Source organism: Diorhabda sublineata, chromosome 4, assembly GCF_026230105.1.
Source record: "Diorhabda sublineata isolate icDioSubl1.1 chromosome 4, icDioSubl1.1, whole genome shotgun sequence".
Lineage (NCBI taxonomy): Eukaryota > Metazoa > Arthropoda > Insecta > Coleoptera > Chrysomelidae > Diorhabda > Diorhabda sublineata.
In genome coordinates this window covers 32,120,309-32,135,300 of record NC_079477.1, presented here as the reverse complement: position 1 = coordinate 32,135,300, position 14,992 = coordinate 32,120,309, and the positions used below count along the sequence as shown (strand labels likewise).

The following is a 14,992-nucleotide window of genomic DNA, read 5'->3' as shown; positions in this document are numbered from 1 at the left end:
TATTTGTTCTCGAATTATCTACTAATAACACCACATAAGCTGAAATGAACTCAATATACTCCAACCAAAAGTAAACCTTGTCTAACCAGAAAATGGATGATTAACTACATCGATACAGTTCTCAATTTGAACGTAAATAACAGTAGAATAAAAAAACGTGAACTATAGTTATACATTTTTTCCTACTGTTGTTCTACTCTTTAACCAAGCCTCAATCTCCCAAAAATAGAATAGCATCCCTCGTTTAATGTATAAATCACCTAATAGAAAGTCAACCAATTACAGTTTGAATTTGCATAGCATTTAATTGAAAAAAATTATAAAATTACTAAAAATTTTATTAAATTAAGTAAAATCTACAATTAAAAAACTGCTGCAATAAATTTATTATCAAAAATACAGAGAACACAACCAATCTATAAATATAAAGGATGAATTTGCTTAACAGTAATACGTTTTCTACAAGTAGGGCAAGACTTTGAAGTCTTAACAACTTGCTTTATACAATCCATACAAAATATATGCCCGCATATGGTTGCACCTGGAATAATATTTCCATCCAAAACTTCCAAACAAATTGGACATGATGGTTTGGTTTTTACAGGTGATACTTCTGGAGCTGTTTTTTCTTTATCCTTATCTTTGAAAGTATCTAGAAGAGCAGTAACACTTCCCATAATTTCTTCTGCTTTGCTTTTAATTTCATTCCAATTATCTGATTCTACATTACTAGTGGTTATTTCAATAGGTGTATCATCACAGTCTAGTATCTTATCTACTATTTTCATCAGATCTTCTTCTTTATTATTAGTTGAGTCAACAGCCTAAAAACAATAATCATAATGATGTTTTAAAAATCATTTAACCTTGTCATTTATTGCCCAAAAGTTTTATCGTATTAAAAATATAATCATAAAGACAAAGGTAAGGTTGAAATGTCAAAAATTCCTTCTACAAAAAACATTTTATTAGTATACACTTAAAATCGTTTGGATCGAGTTATGAAATTGAACAGTTTACTAGTTATTGGAAATTTCATATATTAGAATCAATTAAACTCCATAAGAATAATTCTGAGAGCACAATATAGCAAAAGGGTTTTGCAGGTGCCTTCACTCAAATTAGCCGTCTCAACCCTACAAACAGAACATCCATCTGTCAGATGGATATATTCTACAGATTTAATACTAGATCTTGCTAGTATGAGATACTTAGAACTAATTAAAAATTGATAATTTACTTACCACAGGTTCTGCTAAATTATTCATAGCTGAAGTAGATGGTAGCTCTTCACCATCAGAATCTGATATTTCATAGAAATTTTTCGATCCTGTAGTTGACTTTGTGGGTAAATTTTTTTGCTTAGATGATTCTTCACCTTCGTCATCATCATCAGACATCAAATGACTCGATTTAAAGAAAGAATCAACTTTGTGTTGAACACTTTTCATATAGGCATCTTTCTGAGTGTCTGATATAATAACATGGGTAATACTTTCATTGTGATCTGAATCTAAGCAAGTAGCTTCCGAATTATTTTCAGTTACTTGTTTCTTACTTTTACGTATTCGATTCGTTGTTGGGGCTGAATTTTTAATTGTATTGATTTTTTTTGTTCTATTCGGTGTGCGTTTTGGTTTTGATGATTTTCGACTGGATTGTGAAATAGAGGTTTGCATGAAATTTATAAGGGATAACGTTACACCATCGTCTTCGTTTTCTGAATTTGAATCTGTATCTTGATGATAATTTTTAAATATAGTAGCAGCGCGTCGAGTGTTTCTCCTTCTACTCATATTATTTGTTTGTTGTTTATTTTTCACTACCTCACTCAACAAATAATATCACAATAAAAACTTAAATCATGTGTTCGAAATGACATTTGTCTAACGGCACTTCTTCTTATTTGATTGGTCTGTAATTTATAATCAATCCAACTTCATCAGAAAGGAAATAAATGTAAGGACTATTCAGAAACTATGATTCAGGGTCAGATAGATCACTTATCATTTGATTGCCGATCTTATCGGTGGAAATTTCAAATTTGAAATTCAAACTATCAAAAGCATTGATTTTTATTACTTCAGTTCCATGTGTTATTTTCCCATGATTCTTCATGTATATGTATCTATTGATTTTATTTCCTTGCAAACCCTTATTCCGTTTTATAATAAATTCCAACGATTTAATAAGAGCTATTTTTATTTTGAAAAATCAACAAGTACAAAATCTCAAAGCTTCAGTAATCTGTCAATTACGTTGCTCATGAGAATTTTAGAGACAGAACAATGAGACGCAGTGGCATATTTAGGAGCAGACCGGTAAAAGTCAAAACGACTCTTCATTTCGGACAAAAAGAGTAATTTCTAATTCTCTTCCCATCTATATCTAATTTATTACTTCTATTTAAACCTTTTATTTCTCATTAATCTTAGTCAAGCTTCCAGTTTACGAAATATTGTACAAGAAAATTTGGATTAGACATGATTAAAAATATATTTATTGCAATCATTTTAATACACATAACATATAATATAAAAATAAATAAATATTGAATATTAATTTGATATACAGTTTATATTTTAGAAAGTGAGGATAAAAATTCTTCCATATGAGGGTTGCCACCAAGCTTTTCAATTTCTTCTCTGGCCTCATCGTGTAATTGTGATAAAATTTTTCTTGTATACTCAAAACTACCATATTTTTCCAATAAGGATACACAATATTTTTTCACTTCCGGTTCTTTGGTCCTTTGTCGAAGAATATCTTAAATTTTATTAAGAAAAATCATTCACACCAATATAGATGACAAAATGATGAAATTTTGAATATCTTATGAACTTTGATAATAGTAAAAACTAGTACTGTTAGTTTTGGTAATCAATATGAAAATTTATAATAGATGGACAACCATAAAACAAATTTTGAAAATTCGAAGGAAAAACTTATATATGTGTAATAAACTTTATTAAATTTATTTTGATGAGTTACGCAATCAGTTTCTGACATTTGTAGCCACTGAAGAATATGTTAATAGCCAACAACATATTAGAGGAAAGTTAAATTCTAATATTGTCGACAATAAGGGGTGTTGTAAGATTTATTATTGTCAATAATCGGGCAATTTTGTCAGATTTCTTTGTATTTTTTATTGTCATCGTGTATTTGGACAAGTTTTCGTAGTGGGAATATGGCAAACTTAAATACCAAAGTGTACTAACTCTAACATATTCCGAGCTTTCAAATAACTATGTATGCATCATCCTGGACTATTATCAACTACAATTTTAAAATATGAATGAAAGTATAACAATAATACAAATTACTTATATTATCAATTAGTTAAGAATTGTGGTTTGATACATTTTACAATAAAAACATTAGATTCATCAACTTCAAAATTCAATATTAGACCAGGGTCGAAGTCTTCAAATATGGTAAAAAGAGAAGAATAAATAATAGTAGGATGAAAGAAAAAATCAATAACAGGCGATCTGAGTCCGGGAAGTGGGAGGAGGTGAGTGAGAGGCAAGTCCTATGGAAAAAAATTGAATGACAATGTTGTAGGTAATGAAAAGATCTACAGCTTTTGTATATACTAATTCTAATACTCAATTGAAAATTCGCATAAAAATATCAGCTTTTTCTAAAAAGTCGGTGTGCTTTTTGTTCGTTGAGATCTCTACTTTCTGATGGTTTAAAAAAATATATATATTACAATAATGAATGTTCTCAGAAAATGCAAGGAAACCAAAAAAAAGAATTTGAAAATTTTTTCATTATATTAGTATTGAGCGACCAAGGGGCTGTTGAGCACATAGGCCATACAGGTAGTCTCGCCATACTCCACTTGACGGTACCAAAGGCCGATATCCTTCCAGAAACCGATCAGGCGTTTTATCTTGAGCCCTTTGATATCATTGGGCAAGTTATAAAGCTAAATGTTTAAACCGCGCTCGTATGAGTGCAGGGTACTCGCAGATGACGTGGTCTGCAGTTTCGTCCTCCTCCATGCTCCAATGGCACACCAGATCATCTGTGATGTCCATGGTGTGGAGATGGCCCCCTTACATAGCAGTATCCGGTTAAAAGTCCAGTCACTAGTCGGATTACGAGCCTGTTTAGTTGGAGCAGCTGTTTGGTGTGAGACGCACGAGATCCATCTATATGTGCCTGCTCTTGTCTCATGCCAGGTGTCTATCCATCTCTGCCGAGCCCGCCTTGCGAGTACAACGTTGAGAGACGCGATATCTTTCAACTTTTAGCTACACTATAGGTTCTGCGCCCATCGGTGAGTTCGCCGATCCCTATCTAGCGAGTGAGTCCGCCTCGTCGTTGCCTTTATTCTTATTGGTTACAATATCGTTTTATACCAAAAACTAAAAAAAAATTCCAAAATTGTGAAAATCCTTCATTTTAGGTTTTATAATTTTAGTCCTACTTTCACATGATTGAAGAACTTAGGTCTAATTTTGGTAATTTTTTCTCCGCAAAAAATTTTAATCCTATAGATGGGGAATAGAAAAAATTGATTGTATTACACTTAGTCATTTAAACTATTTAAACACCTCAACTCCCAAATGCAGCTTATAAGAGAATAATTTTTTTGAGCCTTAATTTCTTCTTTGAAACACTCGTTTCCAGTCAATAACAGACATAAGTATAATAACCATAAGTACTGAATTCGATTCTTGAATATTAGTGTACATAATTATAAAAAATCCCAAGACATGTCAAATTATAAATTGATATTCTTCAATGTAATATGTGATCCCAACTTCAACAACCTTTGAATGATAAGTATAACTCCCAATATTTCAAATGAACTTATGATGATCGTTTGAAAGGTAGTTTCATTCCCTACACAAAAATTTTCTTAGTCCAATCCAAAAATTAATATTAAAAAAATAAAGCATTAATCATCACAATTATTGTTGACGAAGTAAATTTTCAAAATACTTCCTATGAATGCCTTGACAATATCCTAATTTTAAATATAAACATTGTAGGGAAATTTGACAAACAGATGATTTTATTTCATTTTAATTCTTTTAATAAACTTGGAAATAATATTTTTGAGAATAGTAATGAAAGTCATTTCAAATGATATATCACAAGCATAAGCTTCCTGTTTGAAAAAAATGAAGGTTATACCTGTCATGTGAAAGAGGATTTCACATTTTCACAATGAAGAATATCAATTTCTAAATAAAATTTGACTGAAAAAAGTGAATTATAAAATTGTCAAAATAACCAAAATAATTTTTTTAAATTTTAAACCATTTAGAAAGCTTTACACGTTATTCAGTCAATTTCATGTATTGTTTTAATATTTACAACAAAATTTGAGTAACTTAAAACTGGAACTCTTTAGACATATGATACTTCAAATTAAATGATATGAAAATGTGGTGTTCATTTGAAAAAATGATGTTGGAAGTTGTAGAAAAGTGAAAGATCCTCGGAAAATGTATTGCAAAAGGATACGAATAACTTGTTGTTCATTTGGTTGACTCCTAATAGCATGAATTATAGGGAAGCTAAATTTACCTTCTGTTAAATCTTCACAATAACTTTTATGTTCCATATACTAAAAAAATTTAAACATTTTATTAGTTTGTAAATAATTTAAAAAATACTTACATCTTTAGATACTAAATTGATGTAATCATCTCGTATTTGAAATATGAGTCCTAAAATAGCTGTTATTCTAGTGAAGTCTTGTTTATTCTCACTAAAAAGTTGCATCAATCTGATTGCTAACATAAATAGGCCACCAGTTTCTGTGAAAAGTAATGCAACAAGAATTTAAAAAAAATGCAAAACGTGATTTCTGAATTTGAGATACAATGAAGATGAATATTTGCTGAGACAATAATAGCATATTTTAGCGAAGAAGTAAGAAAAGAAAAAGAATATCGAATCGAAATGAGAGTGGAGTTATAGGAATATACAAAGTGTGAAAATTGTTGTTTTAATTAGTATACTAACTTCTTATCACCATTTGTTTATATTCATCTTCTGTTGGACAACTAAAATTATCTCTCCAAAATATTTCCATGCCCTGGCCCCTGTAAAGTTCCAAAATTTGTTCTAAAGCAATAGATATTGCCTACAATATAGAAGTTAAATTTGAATATATAAATGTTAAGCCATAATTATAACTTTCTACAACTTACTTCAGGGTGTTTTAAGTCATTGACTCGGTCTAAGGCAATAAAAGATGTATAATTAGCACAATTAATTGTACTAGCTACTCCATATATTGAATGAGCTACAGGGATGCCTCGCCTTAATATAGAATTATCTTGAATATCATCGAGTCTTAAACAAATATAGTATATACAAATATGAAAAATAAAAAAAATTAAACACTAATATCTAATATGTTTCTAAATACTTGCTGACCAGAAAATAAACATGATTTACAATTAATAGAAGTAATACTTTTTATTTATATGGTGTTTAAATAAACAATTACTTAGAAGTAGATGTTTCTTTTCATATGTGGATTATTGGAGCTAAAATAAAAACTAAATATTTTGGATGGTGGTTGTAGCATGTAAAAGCTTTGAATTTCAGAAACCTCAAGATGCAATGAAGGCAGTATTTTCAGAATTGCCTCAATTACTTCTGTTTGTGAATTAAATAATTTCATTTCATATGAAACATATCCCTCAACATAGGGATAAAAAAAATAAAAACTATAATATACAGATTACTTACAATAGGCTAGAATTGTGTAATATCTGGACAATATCAGTAATTTGCAACAATTTTTCATTTGGAATCTTCAACCAATAATTGAATGCACTTGATAATTTTGATCTTACATTTTTCCCTGGAACCTGAAGAATATAACCGAATGGTTCCAACAGTTTCTGAAAAAGAGATACAGTTCAAGTACCCATAATATGGGTAATTACATTGTCTAGTTACAATATTGTTAATAAAATACTAATTGAACAAAAAATTGGATGTAACACTGCTGAAATATTGTTCAAAACAAAATTAAATGTAACAACAATAGTATTCATCCTGTAAACCTGTAGACACAACAGCAGTCAATAAAACAAAACAAGGGCAGGAGCTGAATATATGAACTTAACCTTTTCACTGTGACACCCTCCTATAGTCGGGCCAGTTAGAATTTTCTGCCGTGCAACATCCCACTTTAGTAGCTGTAGTAGTTCCCAAACATTTTTTTCCTTTTAAACTACTTTCAAAATACTTATTACTAGTTTTAGTTTACACCATATTACCAACTAATCAAAAAATTAGATTTTACTATGGAAATTCAAGTACATTGCTGTTGTAGACCTTCATGGATTGCTGGGGGTGCATCTGGGAATAACTGGTCGAGACGAATGTTCCGTGCTTGCAGACCACCCCTAAAGGGCGCAAGCCACAATCGTCTATAATAGATCCTTAAACGCATTTTAATGGATTTATTCACAAACTCAACACTTCATTATTTACTACACTTACACACTTTTTTCTTAAATATCATATACAAAGAGTATCATTATTATCTAAATCAAGTAGTTACATCAATCTTTTAGATAAGGTTGAAGTTAAAATCAAATAATTTTGAGGCGCATTTTATTGGGTGGTACTTCCAATAAAAAAATATCACTAGAAAAGCAAATAAATCCTTTTAATGTGACATTATTACAGCAACACTAAGAACTACCATGAGAATTGAATGTCTTAAAATAAAATATTTCCTATTTCAAAGTACCAAGACTTCCAATATTCAATTAAATGTGTTTTGTTCATATGTTGAAAAATATAAAATAAATATTACCTTATCTTGTTCTTCATCATTGGACTTGCTAAAAGGTAAAATGGGCTTAGATGTACATTCAGACATTTTGAACAAACATAAAATTTAATAGTGTTTTTATCATAAGCTTTTCCAATTATTGAAAAACTATCATATCCTAAAACCAAGTTTATAGGTTAGAATATAAAGCAAAACCAGTTGCAAGGAATCATGTGTTTCCTAAATCTAGTAATTCAAATGAATGTTTATATGCAAAACTTGTTGGTTAGGTAGAGCGAAAGTATCATGTTTTAACAGCAGAAAAGAAGAAGTAACTGACGTGTTAATCATGACGTGTAAATAAAGTAACCTACCCGACACTTCCATCAAAAGTATATTCAGTTTGCAAATAGTGTTTAAATTTAAAAGTATGGTTTTAATGACCATGATTGCTAGGGTAGCAGATGGACTACCACTGGCTGCAACTATGCAAGAAGATGAACAGGTTTGTGAATGAAATTTCCTAGTAGTTTTTAAATAAAACTGTAATCAAATTTTAGTCAGGAAGAAGTATTCTAGATTATCAGAACCAAGCTAAAATGCTATTTCGAAAATTAGGACCTCAATCCCCTACTAGATGTACAATAGAGACTGGACCATATTTGTTTCAGTAAGTTTTGTGTGTAATTAATGTGAAATATCAAAAAATATGTATTCATTACTTTTCAGTTATTTGATAGAGTTTGAAGTTTGTTACCTAGTTTTATGTGAAAAAACATATTCAAAACGACTTGCTTATTCCTATTTAGAAGATATAGCACAACAATTCCATTCAGAATATGGTAAACGAGTGAACACAGTAACTAGGCCATATACTTTCATAGAATTTGATACCTACATTCAAAAAGCAAAAAAACAATTTGCAGATTCTAGATCAAGACGAAATTTAAATACAATTAATAATCAATTACAAGATGTTCAAAGAATTATGGTGCAAAATATTGATGATGTTTTGCAACGAGGGACTGTCTTATCAGGTAGAAAAAAAGTATTTTTTTATAATCCAACAAAAAAGGAATTAGTTTCATACTTCCAATTTGTCTTATTAAAATCATCATTCACAAACAGTTAATATTTTATGGGGAAATATCAATGCTTCATAGCCCAGAAATAATGTTCCAGTGGGTCAGCTAAGAATTCTTCTTTGAAACTTACTACAAAAAATTTCAATACTGAAATTAATAAATACTGATAAAATAATAAAAACCCATGGTACTATTAAAATGATGAAATATTTCTATGATCTGTATGTTTGGCCAAAAATAAATAGTTATTATTATTATAAAATAAGCATGGATTGTATGCTAAACCTACTTTTGAATTTATTTTTTCATAGGAAAAATTATTTATCAATAACTATTTTTGTTTTTTAGAATTGGATACCAAAACTCAAAATTTATCAATGCTGACAGAGAAATATAAAAAGGATGCCACTTTTTTAAATACGAAATCCATGTATGTGAAGGCGGCAGTTGGAGGAATTGTTCTACTTCTATTTATTTTGTATTTTTGGGTTCTTTAAAAAAAGTAAAAATTCCAATTTCATTTCCTAAAGCAGTGAGAGAATGACAGTGTAGTGCTTGAACAATCAAACATATTTTTAATATGTACACTAATTACTTATACAGTTTGTAATGAGGTCTTGGTAATTTTTTCTTCAGTCATTAAACTACAAGTTTTTCTCATATTTCTGACATGACTGGTATCACCTTTTTACATGTGTAAAAATATTTTGATATTATCACAATCAAGCTTTTACTTCTATACTGAGTAACTAAGGAAATCTTCTCTTGATGCACTTTCTAATTCAGTCAGTTTTTAATCATGTTTTCAAATTTCTTCATTTTATTTTCATGTTTTTTCTCTTTTCCTTTTGTCTTTGATAAATTTCTTTCCTCCATATTCATTGACTTTTGAAGATGATACCTTGTTCTGTACTCTTTTCTTCTCCATGTCTCTGATTAAGATAAGCGTTGTTATACTTCAAACTCCACTAACTAATCTTTTTTAGGGGTTTATGTGAACAACAGCTTTGTTAAATTGTTCTATTTCACTAGTCTATCGGAATCAGTCATCTTGGTATATACTGCAATATCCACTCTATAAATAAACCCCATATCAAGTAACTCTCCATAATGTTTTCTTTTAGCATTTCCTTCCAAACCATGCTTATAGATCTGCATCCTTGGAAGGTGAGGTTTAGGTAGGTATAAAAACCTTGCAGGGGGAGGTCAGTAAAATGGACAAACTTTGATGGATAATTTGTTGTTAATCCTACCATCTCAGAATCTAATTTCACTAGCTTTGTAGGTTTCAAAAGTGCCTTTGAGCTTATTTTGATTTGTTGCTAATGTATTTCACTATTATAATTCTCAGAAGAGTTACTAACAAAACGAAAACGCCTAGTCAGTAATGCTTTTTGAGACAAACATTTTGGAAACTGAATTTGTAAAATTTTTGTTATCTTAATGTGAAGTATAGTCGTCGTATTTATGCAATTATACTCATCAAAACGTTCCATTAGTTGTATACAGTTAAATTTAGTATGATTCATAACATACCCCAAAAAAAAAATCATAGAATTTTCTATATTCCTCAACTATTTTGACGAACAGACAATACCAAAAATCGTTAAGACATAAATCATCTGTGACGTGCAAAGGTATTTGTGTTAAATATACTAGATTACATCTTTGACGGGCATTTTAACCAAAAGTGAAAGAGTAGAAACAGAAAATACGAAAATTGAAAACATTTTACTTTGTTATAAAAGTCATACTCTCGCTGTGTAAAGAAAACTACAAGACATAAACAATATACTGCATTCTTAAAAGTAGGAAGTTTCCATAAAAAATATATACAGGGTGAGTCACATTGTTTATACTATCTGTTATGGCGAATTTGGGAAAATTTTGCACTTGTTGGAGATCGAAAAAAAAAGCACCTGTGACCCAGTTCTTCTCGCTTCATCAATATATTGAATTATTTTGCCCCCTAATTTGTGAATACACAATTGGGTTAAAATAATCACTTTCTTGGTAGGATCACAATATTTAAGCTCATTTTTTTTTTTTTTCGAAAGCAAAAACTGCATACATTTGAAGTGAATCCTATGTTGAAGTTTTTTGAAAATGTATCGAACCTCAAAGCTTTCTCAGCTACAAAAGAGTCTCCTGGATTTTTGTCTATTATAGTGGCTTTCAGTAGCTTTTAATTTACCTATAAAATCAATCACTTTATTCCGTTTTTCTGCATTTTTAGCCGAACAATAATCTCCACCTCTATTTTCTTTAATATCCTTTCCTAATATTATAGTACATGTAATTGTATACAGTCGTTTCAAAGAAATCATTTTTGGCACACTCTGTAGGTAGATCCATCTATTGTGTACATCCTGTATTCTGCTCCTAATTGATGCTGATCTCTACACTCTGATTTATACAATTTGCATCATCTTAGAGGAGCCCTTGCTCTACAAAAATCAGAAATTTTGCGATATTGAATGAGTTAGTCTGGTGTTTGAGGAACCCTATTTCATACATTTTCTAAATTGGGAAAATGATTCAGGTATATAAATAACACGGTGACTAATTTGTTAACCTTGCTTAAAAGCATTAATTAATGATAATTATCCATTTGAATGATATGCAGTAGTGAATTAAATTAAAATGCAACTTCGATATGTATCGCCATTTAGAAGCGAAAAATGTTAATTTTGGATAATATTCCTTTCGAATTTTTGCTCCTCATATATTTAAAAAATATATGAATGAACAACGTGCGGTTTATCACCGTTCCACTAAATTCTTCCTTTCAGTGTTTGCATACTTATTTAAAATTTAGGAGTTGGAATATCTACATAAGATATGCAAAAAAATTGTTCATGTCTTGTAATTATTTAAATATAGTTTAAGCATTTGGAGATCAGTATTTGAGGGGTTTATATTGAAAAAAAGGTAATGTGTGAAATGACAATATATATATCATTTACAAGTTAAAGGTTTGGTTGTTAGAATCTATGTAGTTCAATATTTTAATCAACAGTTTATGAATTATCAAAGTGTAAACTTTTACCAAATTTATGTCTTAGGGAGAAATTCACACATACGAGGTGTGATAAAAAATACAGCGAGTGATTTTATTAAAAACAAAGTAATATAAAATTTGAATGAATCTCATTAACAGTGTTGCCCTTTGCTAGTAAAGCACTTATTACAAACATAGATTCATTATTAGAATTATTTCTGGAAGGACTATTTCAAAATGACTTGTGCTAAATTTAATGAGTAAGCGAATGTTAACAGATAGAAAGACCTTTAGCAATCAAAATCAATCAAAACCTTCTTAAGGTTGTCACGATGAAGATGTTATTTTGTTACTCATTGTGGCTTTCTTTTGTATATTGAAATTTTATTTATTTTTTAGTTTTTACAAGCTTTTGTCTACAAATTGTAACAATTTTTTGACAATGAAACATTTCTCTCTCTTATACGCGGTGCGAATCAAAATTTCTGTGAATTATTTCATTGAAAATTGAATTAGTTTCCTGCCTTTGGCTAGCAATATCCTCAATGTAGAGAACCATGACTGAAAGGTTTTTATCCACTTCTCACTGTTCTTTGTGTCAAGAAAAAAAGTTTAGGTCATCTAATACTGATCAATACGGATTTGACTGGTTTGAAGGAGATTAACTGCTACCAACAGTATCTGTATGGTAATGGTATGAATAAAATAAAACTAATTCATAACATACCAAATCTTTTTTTCTGGCACTTTCTAATATTTTCGGATAGCATACCTCGGCCATTAGAGGATTGACAGAAATAATTTTTTCATTGTGAAGCAGGTGCTCGAGATTACGTGACTTAATATTGCAACTAAAAATTGCTGACTTATCTACTAATTGAAATTGATGTAACGTAAGTAATTGATATTTTAAAATTTCCTTGATCGTATTTTTTATCATACCTCGTATCCACAATTGAAATTTCCAACAGAAATAATAATTCCATAAATGAAATCTATTTAGTAGATTTTAAATGTAAAAGAAAAATATTTTTCTTTAATTTTTAAGTTTGTTAGCAACTATGACGCTAGATTTATGTATATAAATGTTTTGTATTTGCTGTATATTTTAATTATATGTAGAGTTTGTTTACATGCATTTTACAGTGATAATAATGGCTAGAATATCGTGAAATTTATTATTGTTCTGGTGTAGATTAATAAAATGGTGTATTATGGTATAATTTACATCTTCGTTTAGAACTCTTAACTTATATTGCTGTTCAAATTGTTTTTATTGAGGTTAGATAATTTTAATTGGTTTTTATGTCCCAGAAGGTTTAGAAAATATATTTAATTTTAATTTCGACTGATCCAATCTAGATCGGTAGAATAATGTCGTGTCGTTTAACATCACTAAAGTCTTTATTTACAAATATTTCAACAAGTAAGTTGATCGTTGTAACATTTTTCATAAAACCAGGGAGTTATAGTAGAATAAATTTTGCCAAATTACTGCTACAATATTTAATGTATTGCGAATTCTTCGCCACCTTTAATCCCTCTTCAGACATTTACAACAATATAATTTGCCTTTTTGGCAAAGGCATTCAACAAAGTCTGGCACGAGGACTGCTATACAAAATCAGGAAAAACTTCCAGCACAATCTTTTCAATACCCTACCTGCAAAACAGACATTTTCTAGTTAAAATCCTAGATTACATCACTAATTATGTCAGGAGTCTCACAGGGTGTACACAGCTGATATTCCTACACACAACAACGTAACTACCGCAACATATGCAGATGACAGTGATGCGCTAGAATCTCACCCGGACCCAGCTATGGCATCTCATATATTTCAGACAAACTTTGACGCCATTTTCTTGTGGTTGAAAACTTGGAGAATAAAAGTAAATGAAAAAAAATCTGTTCATGTCACTAAAATCCAACGGAGAGGGACCTGTCCAACTTTCCATGATCCCCTAATTATTTTGAAGGGCTAAGAGTATTTTTAGGAATACTTATTTTGATATAATCAATTGCCTTCCAAAAGAAGCTTCTGAGAAAACGCTCCCGATATAAGAAATGAGTTGGTGGCCAATGCCATGAGGCGTGACCGTTTTTTGTCAACACGCAGGTTTATACAATTCGCGGATAACAATAACAGATTTAAAAGACAAAATGTACAAGCTTCGTCCTGTTACAGACTATTTAAAAAACAAGTTTTTAACTCATTTTGTGCCTGAACAAAATCTTTGCTATTATAAATCCATGATAAGATACTACGGCTGGCACGATTGTAAACAATTCATTAGGAGCAGATCAATTCGTTTTGGCTGCAAGGTGGCGCCTGATGGTTACGTAATAAATTTCGAAATTTACCAAGGACGAAATCCTAAGGCTAATTTAGAATATGAGTTTTCATTTGGTAAATGTTCAGCCCCAATTTTGCAAATGATTGAGACTAGATAGCTAGTTCACGATTTGGTGTAGCCCCTATCTAAACCGTTGAAAGGTTTTCCAGTACTGAGAAAAATAATGTTCTTGTCCCACGTTTAAATCTAATTATACAGTGCAATAAAAACATGGACGAAACAGACCAAATGGACAACAATATTTCGTGTTAAGGTTTCTCATGGATATATGTCCTCTGTTTTTATATCGGTCCTATACTTTATATTAGATCCAAAAAGTGGTACTGGCCAATATTTTCATATCTAATAGATGCAGCAGTACAGATTGCATGGTTATTAGGAAGAACGCCGACAAAGAAATTGATCAGCTAGAGCATCGAAGAAGTATTGTTCAGGTGAAAAAAGACCTACTATGAACTTTGTCTTTTTTACAATTATTTTTGCTTTTTTTAGGTTTAGCAGACTAATTATAAGAACCCTGCAAAAAATACAGGTCCAAAACCAAAAGCACCGGGCTGTTATAGCCGAATAAGTAATGACATACGGTTTGATAAATTGAATTACTTTATGGTTTCAGTTCCTGATGGAAAGCGCCGAAGATGTGCGGGCGAAAATTGCAACAGCAAGGGAAGAAAGATGTGCTCTAAATGCGAAGTGGGCTTATGAATACAATGTTTTAAAGATTTTCATTATAAATTAAAAAAAAAGTGTTTTTCTTTAATTTTAAATATTACCCAGTAAGCG

The 14,992-nt window shown here is 30.3% G+C and overlaps 3 protein-coding genes across 4 annotated transcripts; 1 reads left to right on the top strand and 2 right to left on the bottom strand.

Moving 5' to 3' along the window:
- Nucleotides 1-320: 320 nt before the first annotated feature.
- On the bottom strand, nucleotides 321-1,894 carry LOC130443079 (E3 ubiquitin-protein ligase RNF4-like). The gene is made up of 2 exons (XM_056777539.1): nucleotides 1,245-1,894; nucleotides 321-824 (listed from the first exon to the last, which is right to left on the bottom strand). Exons 1-2 carry the CDS (start codon nucleotides 1,794-1,796, stop codon nucleotides 417-419), a joined length of 960 nt encoding a protein of 319 aa, XP_056633517.1. The 5' UTR covers nucleotides 1,797-1,894; the 3' UTR covers nucleotides 321-416.
- A 583-nt stretch (nucleotides 1,895-2,477) lies between these two features.
- Nucleotides 2,478-8,102, bottom strand: LOC130443077 (terpene synthase). Its single transcript, XM_056777536.1, has 7 exons — nucleotides 7,808-8,102; nucleotides 6,727-6,881; nucleotides 6,180-6,324; nucleotides 5,992-6,112; nucleotides 5,644-5,783; nucleotides 5,488-5,590; nucleotides 2,478-2,766 (listed from the first exon to the last, which is right to left on the bottom strand). The coding sequence occupies exons 1-7, from the start codon at nucleotides 7,871-7,873 to the stop codon at nucleotides 2,576-2,578; spliced, it is 921 nt and encodes a 306-aa protein (XP_056633514.1). The 5' UTR covers nucleotides 7,874-8,102; the 3' UTR covers nucleotides 2,478-2,575.
- Nucleotides 8,085-14,955, top strand: LOC130443078 (vesicle-trafficking protein SEC22b-B). 2 transcript variants are annotated; one of them, XR_008909823.1, is made up of 5 exons: nucleotides 8,106-8,270; nucleotides 8,326-8,435; nucleotides 8,495-8,802; nucleotides 9,199-14,643; nucleotides 14,702-14,955. XR_008909823.1 is itself a non-coding variant. In XM_056777537.1 (4 exons), the coding sequence occupies exons 1-4, from the start codon at nucleotides 8,196-8,198 to the stop codon at nucleotides 9,345-9,347; spliced, it is 642 nt and encodes a 213-aa protein (XP_056633515.1). In that variant the 5' UTR covers nucleotides 8,085-8,195; the 3' UTR covers nucleotides 9,348-14,949. The 2 variants fall into 2 exon arrangements, 1 of the variants encoding a protein (XP_056633515.1); XM_056777537.1 differs by having other exon boundaries at nucleotides 8,085-8,270; nucleotides 9,199-14,949.
- Nucleotides 14,956-14,992: the final 37 nt, after the last annotated feature.